Genomic DNA, 17,628 nt, shown 5'->3' with positions numbered 1-17,628 from the left:
CTTGCCACTGTGGAGACCTATCAGTCATCCTCCGACTTGCATCTGCGACTCAAGCTATTTAGCAGGAGCACACATTTGCTCAGCAGTGGAAACACACAACAGATCAGGCTCAAGGCGTGGATACTGTACTATAGTATGCATTTATTATACATAAATCAGGACAAAGAAAAACATGGCCTCTCTCCTTGTCGTTCTTCTCGGAGAGAGAAAAACAAAAGCAATACAGAGCGGATGTTCCGCTCATGGGACTCCAGCAATCTGTGCTGGAATGTAAACAGACATGTGACATGTAATAATCCCATATATCTGCAGCAAGGGTGGAATGGAATTCCCAACAGTACCAGGGTGACTAATGTCCAGAACAAGAGACAGACACGAACAGGACTTCAGTTTCCCAATTGATAAAGTCACCCAGGAGTGATGCCGCAATCTACTAACAGTCATAGTGAATCTCTTTTCTTGTCATCTCGTCTCAAGGCCGAAGGTCCAGTAGTAGGTCACCGACTGCTGTATTGTATAAACATTGCAGAATGGGCTGAAACCATGAGTCTCGTGTGTGTCAGGTTGTGATTATGTGGAATCTCAAATGGTCTCTTCTTTGGTTAACAGTTAATAAAGTTTGAGGGATTTTCCTTGCAACTTATGTCACACTCCCTCCCTGTCTCCCAGAAGCAGGAGCAAGCTCAGCTAGGTGGTGAGGAAATTAAAAGTTTCAGAATTTTATTCTGTGGCACATTTGGACACATCTGCTTCAGAAGCAAAATAGGATGAGCTCTAGAAGTGGGGGTACTAAAGGGTTCCAGGACAGCTTCTGCAGAGGATGTTTGGCACCTTCCCCCTCAGAAAGAGGGCTGGGGAATTCCCTGCTCCCTTCTCCCCATGCTCCCGGCATGAAGCAGGTAGATTTGGAAAGAACCGATTGTTTCTGCCTAGAGAGCTGCATCTTTGACTCCAAAGCCCTGAGGGGGCACACGGGGGAGTGTTTCCAAGGTCAATAAATTTTATAAAATGCCCAACAGGGATCCTACTGGGCTTTAGGATGTAGCCTTGATGACCATTGGACTCTTCTGCACCATCTGAACTACGTGAGATGATTATAGTCAGTGCTTTTTTTCAGGCTCAAAGGTATGCAGTGCCGGCAACATTTTTTCCCTAGAAGAAAAGCACTGATTATAGTAATTGTAATGTTATTCTTTATGCTAGTTATTGTGTGCTGCTTTGAGCTCTATATCATTGGAAAAGCAGAATGCAATTATTAAAATCAAAGATAGATCTGACACTAACTTTGTACCTTCACTATACTTTGTGCTCTGAAAGGTCTCTACAAAAGGAATCAATATCCTTCATTAGGACATACTTTGGACAAATATTCAAAGGACTTGGGAGACTGTTCGTTGGATTCTTTTCACTGAAAGAAACCACCATGTATTTATGGAGAGAAGACTGGTTTTTCCAGTCACTGCAAAAAAGGTTAAATGCAAACTTGAACATACATTCAGAGTTCCCACTGTGGCTGTCTACACTTGTTCTGCAAGTCGAATCACATGCAGGATTTGCATTGTTTGGACTGAGAAAAATAATTTTATCAGCAATTTCTTTCTGAGTTGCAAGCCACTGTACTGGTCCCATTTCAGCAATTCTCAGTTTTTGCCATGCATCTATAATGACATTACTATGACAGCATTCATGTAGAAATTCAGCAAAAGCAAGGACAGTATGCTGAAAACATACTTCTTGGGAATATACAACAAGGATTGTAGCAGGTATGTGTTGCATTAGTGGAGAAAGAGCCCAGTTTCTGCCTGTACCTGTTAACAAAAGTAAAACCCACAAACTGTTAAATACAACCTTTTGGAGCAAGCAAAGTTCATTGTTAAGTGCCTTTAAAAATAGCATTTGTTTACTTGAACTTACAAAGCAGAAAGATTTGTTTTAAAATACACTTGTCTAATATATACAAAATACTAAACATATAGAAACAACACCAAATACATAACTATTAATACCAGGAGGGAAAAGGTTTGTTTGTTAATATCCGACCTGCTCCTGCTTTTTGTAGAGAAAATGGAAGCCAGTAGTTGATAACACGTTACTGTCTGCCATCCTTCAAACTATATCTATTCCATAAATTTGGGAATTCATTATTTTCCCAATCCTAATCAGAAATGTTTCATCCCTGAGCCTCCCAAATATTTGCTACAGTATTTGCCAACAAATGCCAGACATGTATTTCAGTTCTATTCACACAGGCAGAGGAAGAGGTGGGGTGGAGCGCACAGCCCCCAGCAGCGCGATCCCAGTGGGGTGCCATTGCGGCTGCCCCCCCTCCTGCATACCACGCCCCCAGAATGCACACCACCCCCCTACGGGCAGCGCACCACGCCCATGGGATGCATGCCAACCCCGCACCTGCCTGCTCTCTGCCCCCCCCCCCCCGGTGCCCCAGAAAATCTCAAAAGCCTTATACGCCGGGTATGGTTGTGGCAGGTGGCAACGGCTGCGCGGGATGCAGCCAGGCAGCAGCTGCGGGCTGGAGAGAGTTAACACGCGCCTTGGGGAGCCAGGCAGCAGCTGCGGGTTCGAGGGAAGAACCGGCAGCGACTCTTCCCACCCACCCTGTTCCAAGCCCTTGCCCTCTTGCTCACTCGCCCACCCTGCCACCATGGGGACCGCTGGATAGAAGGCAGCTATCCTGAAGCAGCAGCAACTGCAGCCTCCCCTTCCCGCGGCAAGGTGGTGTGTGGCTTCAGCTGGGGCTCCAAGGAGCTGGGCATCCCCATAATTGCCAGAACTACCAGCTGGTAAGCGCAGCCCGCTGCTTTGCTGGATGGCTGATCGGGGCTCGCTCGCTTCGCCTCAGGCTGCTTCTAGTTGGCTGCAGGCGGGGGGTAGGATATACAGCGAGTATATCCCAAACTCTATATTTTAACAGGAAAAGTTGGGGGTCGTCTAATATGCCCAGTCGCCTAATACGCCGGAATCTACAGTACTACTTCTCCCAAATGTTCTAATCTATTTCCCTCCGTACTGGATACAAGGGAATCACAGCGAGGGAGAGGTCAACACATAAAACCTCAGTCAGCTCTCCCTTCTACCCTCCCCTTGAGAGAAGATGCCAAGGAAGAAGAAAAGGCTCTGTTCAAGCAAGAAAATTTGTCATCTCATATACACTCAAGAGCTTTGTCTCTCCCTCAAACTGCTTACAGAAGTACATCAGCTTTGCAACCCATGTAGTTGCAGCAAAACAAAAACACATATACCATCCTTCACACAAAGTGCACAAGTGCATATTATTTTAGTGTAGGAAAATTGGCATGTGTGAGAGTGATTGAGTATAAGGAAACGAAGTTTTTCTTAAAAAAAAAAAAAAGCCTTATGGCTTTCTCGGAGGAGAGACAAAAACTTACCATACTTCCTCTTGTAATGCAGTAGAGCAGCAACCATGCATACTATCAGAAATAAGGAAGCAAGTAGGCAACAAATAATTATGTAATTGCCTACAAAATCTGTTGAGACTAGAAGAGAAAAAGAATTGTCAGTTGCATAAGAAACAAGTTGTGAATAACCTAGTAAAGCAAAGGCCTAGTATATAAAAAAAGCTAAAATTGGCTTTTCTACATCCACAAAAGCTCTTTAAAAAAGTAGCTCAGTTGGACATCACTAAGAAAAGTTAGAAAGTAAACTGTAAAAGCAATGTTCTAAGGCTTAACAGAGGCAGGAACACATAATTTCCCCTAAGAGAGATACATTTGAGGGGAAAATCACTGGAGAAAAAAGAGATTTGGCCAAGGTTAAAAAAACGAGTCCCTCTTCCTTCCAATTCATCTATTCCAATTTTTCCTTCATATTCCCCCTCTGCCTCTTTCGTCCTTCTGATAAAGGCCAACCACTACACCAGCTTACTGTTGCCTACACTGAAGTGAAATTCAGCAGGTTTCAGCTAACCATCTGTAGGTTCTTCAGTACACAGCTCCTGATGCTCTGCATGTCTTGGGCAATGACCTTCGCATAGTGGAAAACGAGGAATTAGCTGGAAGATTTAAAATAAACCCACAATGCAGCTAAATTATGTGCTCACAAAAATATTCTTTTTATTTTTCTTAACAACCTTGTTTCCCTGATTGGCCCCTCCAATTTCTTATTGTAGTACATAAAATAAAATTCAAATCTGAAAGTAAGGACTGTATCCAAAGGCTCTGACCCTCTGACTAAAGTAATCTTCCTCCAGCTGAGGAAGGGGACCTTTGGGTACAACCCAGTATTTCCTTAAAATATTTGTTTTCTTGTTCAAACTTGACACAAAAAGGCTTAGCACAGTATAATCCTATACATGCTTACTCAGAAGTCAGTCACATTATATTCAGTGTGACTTACTTCAAGTGTAAAAGATGATACTGGTCACAGTAATCCTAACATCTGAACTGTGCTGTTAGTGGGGGGGGGGGGAGGATTCTCTGTCACCAGTAGCAGGGGATTGCATGACAAATGCCACAGGTAGTTTGAATCCTAAATCCCCTCTCCAAAAGCATATTATTGTTTCAAAATTTAAAAAAATGGGACTGGGTCTCTTTTAAACAAACATGTATTTGCGTATAACACACAGTTAGCCCTTTAATATGGAAAAAGGTCTGAAAACAAGTTTTATTAGATTTAAGCAGTAGTATGAGAAAGCACATGCAGAACGATAATTAGAAACAGTGTTTAGAACTCACAATAGATTTGTTTTTTCCTTTTAAGCTGAAGTTAGATTTTACCTCTTTAAAGGTTCTGTTGCTTTGATCAGTCAACAATATTTTTTCAGAAATTCGAGTATCATTCCCCTAATCCAAAGAAAAGACAAGATAAAAATTATATGCCTAATTATTACATACAGCTTCAAAAAAGCAAATACATATTTGTACAGAGCCCTTTGGATTCTTCTTCTTTTTGCTTTGTAAAATTCTTGACTATTTTTCTTAAAAGCAGTAAATTTGCACTAATGCTTGTTACTCTCTTCACCTACCTTGGTAACCACGATATGATCATACAGGTCACCTGATGGATCAGGCTCATGAAGGCGGATTACATATTTGGAACAAAAGGGACTTGCTGTAAAGTTCACTACCACTTCTGACTTCTTGTGGCATACTGTTATATTTGGGGCCCATAAGCTTCCTGTGAAATAGAGAAGTGTCTGATAAAATCATATGCCAAAATAATTTCTATTGAAATTTCAGTAGTCCTTAAAGAAGGGTTATCCTACATGGTGGTGGCCTTCCTATGTTGTTGGACACCCAACTCCCATGAGGCCCAGCCATCGTGGCCAATGATCAGGGATGAGGAAAGCGGTAGCGCAGCATCTGAAAGATGACATAATGGCCACTCAGCCGTAAAAAGCAGGCGCACAATTGCTGCTAAGGCACCATACCCAATCAGCACTAAACCTACAAAAATCCTACATGTTCAGTTAAAGAACTGATGTACTGTAGTACTGATGTTTCAAGTGCTTTACTTCAGATTGCCAACCACCTTGCAGAGGTAATGGGGTGGAAAGGTGGGAAGCACCTGTTTTGAATAATGATCAAATAGCCCTGAGCCACTCCTCCCACCACTACTGCATTCTGCTTTCTACATATTGTATCCCAGGGAATAGCCTAACTACTGTAATTGATGCTCTGGTAACTACTAGGTTAAATTGCTCTTTCTCCCCTTGCTTGAACAAGACGTCTTCATTGGATACAACCCATTACAGTGGTACCTCGGGTTACATATGCTTCAGGTTACAGACTCCGCTAACCCAGAAATAGTACCTCGGGTTAAGAACTTTGCTTCAGGATGAGAACAGAAATCGTGCTCCGGTGACGTGGTGTCAGCTGGAGACCCCATTAGCTAAAGTGGTGCTTCAGGTTAAGAACAGTTTCAGGTTAAGAACGGACCTCCGGAATGAATTAAGTACGTAACCAGAGGTACCACTGTATTTGAAACCCTCTTTTTATTTAAATACTTTTCAACATCACTAATGAATAGTTTGCACTTACCTTTCTCTATGCAGGTTTTACAGTATTTTAACACACTGTCTTTACAACCTGAATTTAAATAAAGAGTTTTTATAATTAGAAACTGGGCAAACTTTTTATATCAAGATACAGCATATTAACTCAGCATAAGAATCTCATTTGCACAAAATCTTTTCAGAATGGAACCTAAATGTCAAATACTAAACTGTTGGTTCACCTGGAAAACAGATATTAAGAAATCCTATCATGGCAACTGGGACACAGGTGGCACTGTGGTCTCTAAACCACAGAGCCTAGGGCTTGCCAATCAGGTTGGCGGTTCAAATCCCCGTGACGGGGTGAGCTCCCATTGTTTGGTCCCAGCTCCTGCCCACCCAGCAGTTTGAAAGCACATCAAAGTGCAAGTAGATAAATAGGTACCACTCCGGCGGAAAGGTAAACGGTGTTTCCGTGCACTGCTCTGGTTTGCCAGAAGCGGCTTAGTCACGCTGGCCACATGTCCCAGAAGCTGTCTGCGGACAAACACCAGCTCCCTCGGCCTATAGAGCAAGATGAGAATGCAACCCCAGAGTCGTCCATGACTGGACCTAATGGTCAGGGGTACCTTTACCTTTACCTATCATAGCAACTGCAGTAGCTTTAACAAATACTGCAGAAGTATCTTACAATTGCTTTGTAGCTCGATGAGCTTTGTCAGTAAAAGAATTCTCATATCACTCTGTTTAAGGTTGTGTGTAATTGTAGTAGTGATAAGGGGGAAGCACTGTAGCCAAGTAGCAGAACACCTACTTTGCAGAGGCACCAATTCAAGCTCCTGGCATCTCTAAGCAGGGCTGGGTAAGGCTCTTGTTTGATACTGCTGAGCTGCTGCCAGTTAACATAGAGAGCACGGCACTAGATGGCCCAGTTGTCTGCTTGGTATAAGGCAGTTTCCTATTTTCCTTTTCTTTTAAAATGTTTCAGTCTCCCAATCTTGAAATAAATATATTTTCAATGGTTAGGCTCACTTTATTTAACAAAATATTTTAAAATGTCAGAGAAAGGTTAGTTTTACACATTACACAGCTGGGTTTGCCATCACATGGATAATTAATTAGCAGCATGCTTGGCTGATCTCATTAATTGGATAATTCATGTATTTATTATGCATCCATGTTGGTTGCATTTACACATTGCATTGGAGCCAGAAAAGCTTCCTGTGTCAGAGAAAACTTAGCTGGATCCATTACTTTTTCAAAGGGGTGTGTGTGCACAATACACACATATATATCATATTCATGAATGAAAATATTATGATTTGGATAAACTGAAAACAGTTTACGGTTCTCCTTTTAATAGCTGTTCATTTAATTTGAAGATAGACTGAAAAGCCCATCAAACTAAACTTACAGCAGGTATTTTCATGTGAAAATATTTAAGATCACATTTGTTCAATTACCTGGAGAAAATCGTTTTATGTGTTTTTTAGGAGGATCAAGACCTGGATTTGGTGGTGGTAGGTTGAAAACTTCAATGTGGTATTCATTATTTTCATCTACTGGAAATCCAATATAGTAGAATTGCCACTGAAATAAGACAAGTTTGAAGATCATAATATATTCATATTTGAGCATATTTTTGGAACAAAAAATGAAGATGCTAGAACAGGGGTCGGCAAGGTTTACCTTGCCTAGGCTGGTTCACTGGGCCGGATCGTGCGTGCAGCCGCAATTTCCAGCGTCTGCCTCTGTGCAGACACGATTTCTGGCACCACGGAAGCGAGTCCCCACACCACGCTGTACCGCTTTAGCACAGTGTGTGGGGACTCTTCAAGTGGGCAGCTCGATTTGGGGGCGGCTCGTGGGTTGGTTAAATGACCCCCGTGGGCCACTTGTGGCCCATGGGCCTTAGGTTGCCTACACCTGTGCTAGAACATAAGCAAAACAAAAATGAATACAGCTTTCTTTCTCCATTTTCCACAAGTGACAATGTACCCAAATGAAGTAACGAACCAGACATTCTCCTGGTAGTATAGGAAGGTTTAGTGCAACTGGAGCTAAAATGAAGCATCAGGATGGACAATATGTTTGAGCATCTCAATAGGAGATGGTCAGTTGATTGTGTCACGGTATTTGGGGGAGCCCAAAGCTTAGTTTGGGGGCATACCCCCCATTACTTATTCATTCAAAAGTACATTAGCAATTATTTGAATGGTTCCAGCATGTTTGAAATGTCTTGTGCCAAAATGAAGGCATGGCTCAGATAAGACTGTAAGCCATTTAATCAGGATGCAACAATCAGCAGTCACAAACAGCAGAGTACTTAAGCGTATAAGGATGCACACTTTTGTTTTATAAAATGAGGACCATTTTCCTTATCTGTCTGAATGCCAAAGTTAAACAACTGCAAACTTCATCTCACCTGGATGGAAAAATACCAAAATTACAGGGGCAGAAGACTGGTTGCTTAAATCAGAAAAAGATGCTTTGGCCATCTTGATATTGAAAAAAAAAAAAGGCGAGCGGCTACTTAGAACTGATGAAAACACAATTCATACACATATACATACACTTTTCAGAATGAGATTTTGCGGCCTTAAATAATACCAGTTTCTTGTCTGGCTTACAATTGGCCCAACTCATTTCTGCATCCGACAGACTGATCAGGATATAACAAACAGGAGCACCAGCTATATCAACCAGAAGCTTCCAAAGGGTTCCCAGGAATATATTTGGATACATCAGTATTCATTGGTATACTGTTCTTATCCTCCCTGCCTCCTTCCTACAGTGGGATAAAGCTGCTGCAAGGAGGATGGGAATCAAAGAAAAATCATCCACAACAAAACACAATCTTCCGGCTTAACAAAATCACAAAATCCAAAGTGTGACCTATCCTATCCAATAGTCCAATAACATATTTGGAAAACCCCCTGATTATTGTACTCCACCCTTTTTTATAAATAATAAATATAAATAAATAAATAATGTCAGATCCCAAGCTAGCCTCTACAAAGTAACCTTGACATGTATGTTGTTGTTGTTCCATCAGACCAGTAAGTGGATCGTCAACACTAACAAACCAAAAGTAAAATTTTTAAATATAAGCCACAGAAGCATCAGCCATGTGTTTTGTTGGGGTGTGGGTCTGGCTGAATTAAGTACCAAACAGATAAATGGATGATAACCAAGTCAGTCAGGAGTCAGCAAACTTTTTCAGCAGGGGGACAGTCCACTGTGCCTCAGACTTGTGGGGGACCAGACTATTTTGGGGGGAAGGTGAATGCATTCCTATGCCCCACAAATAACCCAGAGATGCATTTTAAATAAAAGGACACATTCTACTCATGTAAAAACACGCTGATTCCTGAACCGTCCGTAGGCTGGATTGAGAAGGCGACTGGGCCCCAACCGGCCCCCAGGCCTTTGTTTGCCTACCCATGAACTAAGGCATACTCACAGAAGGCTTACGGTAAGTCCATTGATTTAAATGAGACTACCAGGAGTATGGCTAACATTATATGTCAACCATCATGCCTGTATGTGCTCTTAGAGGATAGCTATCTGAACCATATGGACAGATTTGCTAAAATGTGTTAAGATTCTGTGTTTCAGTGCAGGGAGTTGTGCTGCAATAGCCTTCAAGCTTCTTTCATTCCTGCAATCTTGTAAAAGTTTGCAGTGTTTGATTCTCTGCCTGTTCCATAACCGTATCGGTTTGCGGGCTCTTATCTAGCTTTCTGGCTGTAAATCCTTAGATAAATTAAAATGAATTCACATTCTTCCCCATTGCCCCACAGCAGCACAATACAAAATCATTTTCTTACTTTTTCACCACTGAGCATGGTTTGGTTTTGAAACCTTTCTGTGTAATCACATCTAATACAGCTTCGACTTCCTTCCTTCTGCAAACATATCTTGGAGGCTTTCAGGAATATAATGCTGCCTGGAAAGAGAACAAACAAAAAACTCGCGTTATCTTATTTGTGTTCGAAGTGTTATAGAAATACTAGCTGTTTACTAGGCATTGCCTTTATGCAACGACAGCTGCCAGGATGCTTATAGCAAAAAAATTGGAAAGGGAGAAAAATTCCATCAATGAAAGAATGGCAAATTAAATTTTGTGAATGTATAAATCTGGCAAGCATTCATAAGGGGACAATCGGACCAGAAATTATTAAAAGGATGGGGGGGTGCTAAAGAGTATGTGAAAAAATATTGTTCTGGGGTAAGCATATTGGTATGTAATGAATGATGCTTTGCAGGGTTAAAGAAAAAGAAATTTGGTGTAAAAAGTATAAAGATAGAAGTAATCTACATTAGACACAACAATTTAGAAAAAGTAAAATTTTTGAGGTCTTAGAACAAAGGAAGGAAGTCAATATGTGTATATGTATGTAATGACTAGATTAGAATGAAGATATGGTTTTATTTATGCTTTTTTGTTTTTTTATTTCTTTCTTTTGTGTTCTGTTTTTGTTTCTTGTTTGTATAGTTTTATTTTGGAATCAATGTTTGTAATTTTTGTTGTAATTTTGCATTGAAAATAAAATTTATAAAAAATATAAAATAAAATAAAATAAAATCACTGCAGTTTTGAAAGATTCAGTCTGCTGTCTTGATTCAAAGTGGCACCCAGTTGTCTCCAAACAGACAAAAACCTCCTTCTTAATCTCAGGAACCATTGTGCAAATTCTGGTTACAGCAAACAAACAAGTATATATTAATGTCCTAAATCAGGGGTGGGGCACTGGCTCTTTAGATATTGTTTGCCTCCCAACTATCATCAGTTTCAGCCCAGCATGGGCAATAGTCAAGGATGATGGGAGTTATGGTTCAGCCAACATCCCAACCCCTGCTCCAAGTAAATATGCAATTAGTGCCTCTCCAAATTCACACAAAGCTGCTTCACAGAGTGACATCTCTGCCCACCATTATGTTTTGTTCCAGTTTCTACCATGTGTATCTGCATGCTTTAAATGGTGGTAAACATGTGTATGCCAGTTGTGTGTTCACAAAGGACATAAAAGTATTTTTGTATGTGCTTATCGGCTAGATGCCGGGGAACTGAGGAGGAAGAGAGCAGGGAAATAAGGAACTGGGGTGTGAGTTTAAGATTTCGACACCCACCCACACCAAAGCATTAATCTAAGATAAATAATCAAATCAGTATTATGCAAAACAAGGCTAGGGGAAAGTGACCTTGTTGTGGTCAATCCTTCTCTTTCTCGTACTGTATGTGTGATTATTTCTCACATATCTGATCAGTTTTACTGGGTTTTCCCACACAGGTTTACAGTTAAATAATTAAGTGAACTTAGATATACACACCAGGCATACATGTTACAGTCAAACCTCGGATCCTGAATGCCTCCGTTTTGGAATGTTTTGGCTCCCAAACACCGAAAACCCAGAAGTATATGCTCCAGTTTTCGAACTTTTTTCAGAAGCCGAACGTCCGACGCAGCTTCTGCTTGTGTGCAGAAAACTCCTGCAAGCAATCGGAAGCTGTGCCTCGATTGTCGAACATTTCGGAAGCCAAACAGGCTTCCGGAATGGATTAAGTTCAACAACTGAGGTTTGACCGTACTCCCTATTTTAGGAGAAAGGCTGTGGCTCAGTGGTACAGCACCTCTCTTGCATCACAAGGTCCTGGGCTCAATCCCCATTATCTTCAGGTAGGGAAAGTCCCACCTGAAAACGAGAACCACTACCAACATGGACAGTACTGGGCTAGGTGGACCCAATGGTCTGACTCAGTAATAGGCAGCTTCTTATGTTCCTAAGTGACAGGTGATGGTGAAATTGCTGTGTAATTAGGAATGCAAAGAAAGCACCAACCGCAGAGGCTCTTAAAGCACACTACATATTTTCTTTTGTTGCATTGCATTTATGTAAGTGGAAACAACCTTTCTCTGAATATTCCTCCTCCCCACCAAACTGAAATGGAGCCCCTGGTTCTATTGCTAGCAGAAGTCAGAGCTGAAAGGGCCAAATCAAAGCAGGATGGACTGGTACTCTTGATGTATGTAAACATATGTTACACTTCAAACTTGAGTGCAAGATTTGGTGTGGGCTACACTATCCATCCTGAAGGAAATCAGCTCTGAGTGCTCACTAGAAGGACAAATCCTGAAGCTGAGGCTCCGATAGTTTGGCTACCTCATGAGAAGAGAAGATTCCCTGGAAAAGACCCTGGTGTTGGGAAAGATTGAGGGCACAAGGAGAAGGGGACGACAGAGGATGAGATGGTTGGACAGTGTTCTTGAAGCTACCAGCATGAGTTTGACCAAACTCCAGGAGGCAGTGGAAGACAGGAGTGCCTGGCGTGCTCTGGTCCATGGGGTCATGAAAAGTCAGACACGACTAAACAACAACAAGAATAAAAAAGACGGCCTCTATCCAATTTTATAAATGAATAAGAGTTTATAAAGTATGAGTTTCATAATCACTCTGTTGCACTAACTATGAGACCTACCGTCTACACCAAGGCTCCAGGTTATATTAAAGTTGCACTTTCCCCGCCTCTCAATGATCTTTGCATCGAGGCCAGAAATATCTGATGGTACAAATTCGTGCTCCTTCAGCAGCTCAATAGAAGGCCCTCGGAAAGACAAAGAATCAGAGATCAGTGCAACCTAAAGGATTACCTATTTTAAAATAAACACTGCTATATCCCGACAGTTGTCCAGAATCTTTAATAGTTAGTATCACTTAGCATTCAGGATTTATAGTACTGGCCAGGACCCAGAAAAAGACATAACATCAAAACATGGAATATCATGAAATTATTTTCCAGCTAATGGCCACTGGGGGTAAAGTTCAGGTGTGTAAGCAAAACAAAAGCAACTTGTCCCAGTGGCACGGGAGCGCACATATTCTGCTGGCTACTACCTTTTCTTATGGATTTACCCCCACACACAAACCTAGGAATAAGTGGCAGGAATATTTTTTAAAGAAAGCAGTGAATGAAACAATATGAATATATAAAGTGCCAAATCACTGCACTGTTCAACTGATTTCACTGCTTTCCTGCTGGCTATGACACTGTAGGTGCTTACGAGAATTTGGTGGGCTCACTGGCTTCCAGAGCAGGATTTCTAGTTAAATCCTGGAATTTTAAACCATGACATAATGAACTGGACTGAATAATACGAAAGTGAGGGTAGCAAGAACTCCATCATTACTACTCCACAACCATCTATGTGTAGTGCCTTCCAATTGCGGGAACATATATATAATTTAGCAGAATTTAAACGATCCCGTTTGAGTTTATGCAGCGACAAGCGGGTTGCTAACTCGCTTGAGTCCTATCAATAATTATACCTTCCTGGTTGATAATCCCTTTCTGTCACTCTTAAAGAAAACGCACATGAATCTGAATCATACTAACACAAACTACTTTACTATCAGATTCATTCAGGTTTACAGAGTTGTTCCTGAAGGCAGGCTTAGGTTACATAACAGATAAACTATATACAGTGGTACCTCGGGTTAAGAACTTAATTCGTTCTAGAGGTCCGTTCTTAACCTGAAACTGTTCTTAACTGTTCTTAAAGCTACCACTTTAGCTAATGGGGGCCTCCTGCTGCTGCCGCGCCGCCATCGTGCAATTTCTGTTCTTACCCTGAAGCAAAGTTCTTAAACCGAGGTACTATTTCTGGGTTAGCGGAGTCTGTAACCTGAAGCATCTGTAACCTGAGGTACCACTGTACTAGATAATAGTGAGTCATGAGAAGACTGCATCCAAGCAGTTACCAGTTAACACTCCTAGCAGCAACCAACCGACCAACCAACTGACAAAACTGCCTGCCACATAGAGGCAGTTAGTCCTCTCAGAATGTTGGACTTGACTGACAGCTTTATATCCCACACCAATTCAATGGATAACATTGTTAAATGCTATGATTGTCTCTTTCAATGGATGCTAGGTGGCCATCTGTCTGGGTTTCTTTAGCTTTGATTCCTGCACTGCAGGGGCTTGGACTAAATGACCCTTGGGATACTTTCCAACTCTACAATGACATTATTTACTACAAATGATATCAATCAGTGTTAGTGGCCCTTCACCCTTTCCACAAGTGCCCTCTGGCTGTATGACAACACAGTAAAAAAGAAAGTAAGAAATGCTTCACAATATGACCATTAATTAAATTTAACTTTAATTAGTAAGATTTTAATTAAATTAAGCTATTTATATATTTTTGTAATTTTGCCCAGCTCTGCTTTGATGCAGAACTTTACTTTTTAATTGCATGTGTCAAGGAGTTCTTCTAAACCTCCCACTGATATATTTATTAAAGCATTCACATTAGCAAACAGAAGGCAAATTCTTTCAGAGCATATAATTCTACGCAGTGGTGGAAAAGAACACTAAAGTGTAATTATTCTGTTTGGGAACAACCAGGGATGAAATGCCACTTCATTCATTTCAAGAAACAGCACAAACCAAGACCAGGTTGAATGGAAATACTGCATAATTGCTTCTGATAAGTTGTTCTCCGAGAGTTGTGTGTGCCAGACAACTGAGGTGGTTGGGTAGGAAATGGCTTGTGCCTAACACATAAAATGTAACTCTGCCAAAAGGCCCCTATTAGTTTCTCCTCTAGGTTTTTTTAGAAAACTCTCAGCTTCTTTAAGTCAGTATAAATGCTGAAAATCTTCCATAGGGATGCAGCATTGCTGAAGAAGTTACACTGAGTCTGGTTAACAGCAACACATTTTCCAATCACCATTCTAACATGCATTGCCACCAGAAGCAGGGCCTGAATCCTTGCCAACTGTTGACTAGGGTAGGGACTGAACTTCCTCTATCTGAATGTTTTCCCAGGATTTGAATGATCTCTTTACATAAAAAACCAAGAACCCCTAAACTGTACACATGATCCAGTTCTGATACATTTATTTCAAATGTTAAGTTTATGTGCTTGGATTTTAATTACAGACCCTAACAGTCCTCCCCTTCACCCCATTCATTATCCCCGCCCCCCAGTCCCTGACGGATAATCAGATAAATTAGGGTCCAGCACTCCATCTATTACACCACAGTGACTCAGGAATCACCTGCCCTTTAATCACAATTAAAACTAAAGATTATTTTTGAGACACTAAAGGAAAAACTCAGTCATAATCTAATACATATAAGTTACCACTCACTGCTGAAAAGATATATTTTGTTTTTCAATATTTGTTGTGGAAATAAAAAAGTCTTTAAAAAGAATCTGAAGTACATTCTTAACTTGCAATTTTGATATCAATTGATCAAAATTGGCCATAACCAATTGATCTATAGGTTAAATCTTGCAGCAATATCCAACATATAATAGGATTGCACTGATAAAATCTTAAAATACATGTTTTATTTATACATACCATTTTCTTCGTAACACTCAATGGACTGTAATAAAAAGAAAGTAAGGATTAAAAGAAAGTAAGATTTATTATTATTATTATTATTATTATTATTATTATTATTATTCCCTGCCACGGTTTACAGATAAAAATAAGAGCAGTTAAAAACATAGGAGGAAACAATTAAAAAACAAATTGATATAATTAAAACAGCACGGCACCACCCATTTCATTAAAAACAGTCAGTTCCCATAAATCTGTCAGAACAAGAAATCTTCAGCAGCCAGAAAAAGAACAAGGAGGGAGCCACTCTAACAACTACAGGGAGGGAGTTCCAAAGTCTGGAAGCAGTCACTGAGAAGTAAAGCAAAAAAACCCCAAAATGCTACTTAGTCCTAGTAAAATAAAATTCCAGTTGTATAGACACATGAATTTCACATGGAAATGTGAATTTTATGAAGCTAACAATCACCCCTCCTACAAAGCCCTCACTACTGGGATAAAAAAACATGTATTTAGCAAACAATGATCACAACCAAAGTGTGTTGGCATCAGTCTACCCTGGGAGACAATGGAAAAGTGCACTTCAGGGGTAAAGTGGGAATTAATAAATCCAAGGATTTTGAAAATAAGTACTGACACAGGCTCGGCATTCATTCTTCACCACAAGATCTCCCAATACTAAACTACTTATGGGGCCCAGTATCACTAGCCACAACGATTCTGGGAAGAAATATGCCACTTTTGGGATTTCTAGCTAGCTGGACTCTATGCTCTATGCTGGCACTCACCTCCACATTGTCCTTCCTACAGAGTTTAAATGCAAGGATTGCTGAGCTTGTATTACCATTTTAAAAAGAAATCCAATACTCTAACCTAACCAATTAAACTTTTAGTTGACTATCCAACTACTTAAAACATTTCAGCCGTATATTTCACGCCTAATTATTATTTTTAAGAGAAATGGTTTAATTTATTCCTTGCATTTACAGTCTGTCCATCATCAAATAGTGGATGGATTACAAAGATAAAACATTTGAAGTTAAAGGTACAATTGAAACCTTTAAATAAAAACCACAAAAACAATCGGTATCGGCGTGAGGCGGCAGCACAAAACTGCAGGGCACAAAAATGCACAGCGATATGAGTTTGTTTACACACATCCCCGTGTCTGTATTGAAGATGTTGGAGTGCAGAAGATGAGGTCCCAGGTTTAGTGCCCGCCAGGTCGGTCCGGTAAAAACTCTGGACTGAAAGAAACCCCAAGCGCCCTTCCCGCTGCAAGCAATGCTAGCTGGACCGGTAGTCTGACTCTGGTCTGAAAGCATCTTCGCATGATGGTCCTACTGGCATCCCAGAGAAAAAGGGACCACTGTGAGCGCCGCGCCCCACAGTCACCTTTGACTGGACTTAGCCGTCCAGGGGTCCTTTACCTTTTTACCTTAACATTCGTGTTACTCCTAACATTTAGGTACCGAGGGATTCGCACGATCTCCGCTCTCTGGGAAAAGGAGACTCGGTAGCACGACCCTGCTGCGCGGCGCGAACATTTCGCTCCCATCCCTGCTACCGTTTCGAAAAAGAGGTTGCAACCTTGGGTAGACAAGAGCTCAGTTATTACAGGCAGAAACCCGACAGGGGCTGCGCTGCAGGCTGCCCCGAGGTGCCTCACGCGGGGAGGGCGGCAGCTGCAACCCGCAGCGCACGGCGGAGAAAGAATAAAGGGGCTTTGAAGCCCCGCTTACCTGCCCAGCTTCTCCCTCAGAACTGCCACAGTTCAGCCCCACGCTCAGCAACAGCCACACAGCCGCGTTCATGCTCTTTCGCGTCTGCGCCTCCGCCTCCTTGTTCGCTTGCTGGCTTCCCTTCCTGGCCGCCTTCCCGCCATTTATAACTTGCCTCCCCTCGCCCCCGCCCCTCACCGGCCTCCGGTCAGCCGGCAACTAGTTGCTTCAAGGCAGCCAGGAGCCAGGACTTCAGCGCCTTCGGTACCAGCCCTCTCTCCCACCTTCCTGCAGGGCTTGAGGCCCCGAGTTCATGAAAACCAAGCCACCGAGATTATTTCCACGTGCAAGCTTGTTTGTTGCAGTTGCTCGCTCTTTGAGAGGCGAGCAGCAAAGAGCCAGTTTTTCTTTCTCTCTTTTTAAGTGTCTTATCTGCCGTCATTGGTCAGCAACTCCAAGGTGCCCAGGGGTCCCTTCGCTCCAATAAAATATTTGAGGGGGCCGCCCCTCGCCCCAGTTGATGGCCATTGCCAGGGCCGGATTTAGGTTTGATGAGGCCCTAAACTACTGAAGGTAATG

At 41.7% G+C, this 17,628-nt stretch overlaps 1 protein-coding gene across 6 annotated transcripts; it reads right to left on the bottom strand.

Moving 5' to 3' along the window:
* Positions 1 to 121: 121 nt before the first annotated feature.
* On the bottom strand, positions 122 to 17,225 carry IL17RB (interleukin 17 receptor B). Of its 6 annotated transcripts, none has more exons than XM_081848897.1 (11): positions 17,071 to 17,225; positions 15,347 to 15,371; positions 12,453 to 12,578; positions 9,802 to 9,920; positions 7,435 to 7,561; positions 6,018 to 6,065; positions 5,003 to 5,154; positions 4,755 to 4,820; positions 3,946 to 4,030; positions 3,408 to 3,515; positions 122 to 1,808 (listed from the first exon to the last, which is right to left on the bottom strand). In XM_081848897.1, exons 1-11 carry the CDS (start codon positions 17,140 to 17,142, stop codon positions 1,297 to 1,299), a joined length of 1,440 nt encoding a protein of 479 aa, XP_081705023.1. In that variant the 5' UTR covers positions 17,143 to 17,225; the 3' UTR covers positions 122 to 1,296. The 6 variants fall into 6 exon arrangements, with proteins under 6 accessions (XP_081705023.1, XP_081705020.1, XP_081705022.1 ...); XM_081848894.1 differs by lacking the exon at positions 17,071 to 17,225 and adding an exon at positions 16,767 to 16,922; XM_081848896.1 differs by lacking the exon at positions 17,071 to 17,225 and adding an exon at positions 16,801 to 16,922.
* Positions 17,226 to 17,628: the final 403 nt, after the last annotated feature.

Source organism: Podarcis erhardii (assembly GCF_964252035.2).
Source record: "Podarcis erhardii genome assembly, chromosome: 2".
Lineage (NCBI taxonomy): Eukaryota > Metazoa > Chordata > Lepidosauria > Squamata > Lacertidae > Podarcis > Podarcis erhardii.
This window is presented reverse-complemented; position numbering and strand designations above follow the sequence as displayed.

Bases quoted from the DNA above. Each gene is read 5' to 3' on its own strand.
- IL17RB (XM_081848894.1), bottom strand. From the start codon at position 16,886: ATGGGAGCGAAATGTTCGCGCCGCGCAGCAGGGTCGTGCTACCGAGTC. The intron at 6,066-7,434 runs GTAATTGAACAA...ATTTAAATTCAG, and splicing joins CATAAAACGATTTTCTCCAG to GTTGTAAAGACAGTGTGTTA. The intron at 1,809-3,407 runs GTAAGTTTTTGT...TTTTGTTAACAG, and splicing joins GCATTACAAGAGGAAGTATG to GTACAGGCAGAAACTGGGCT.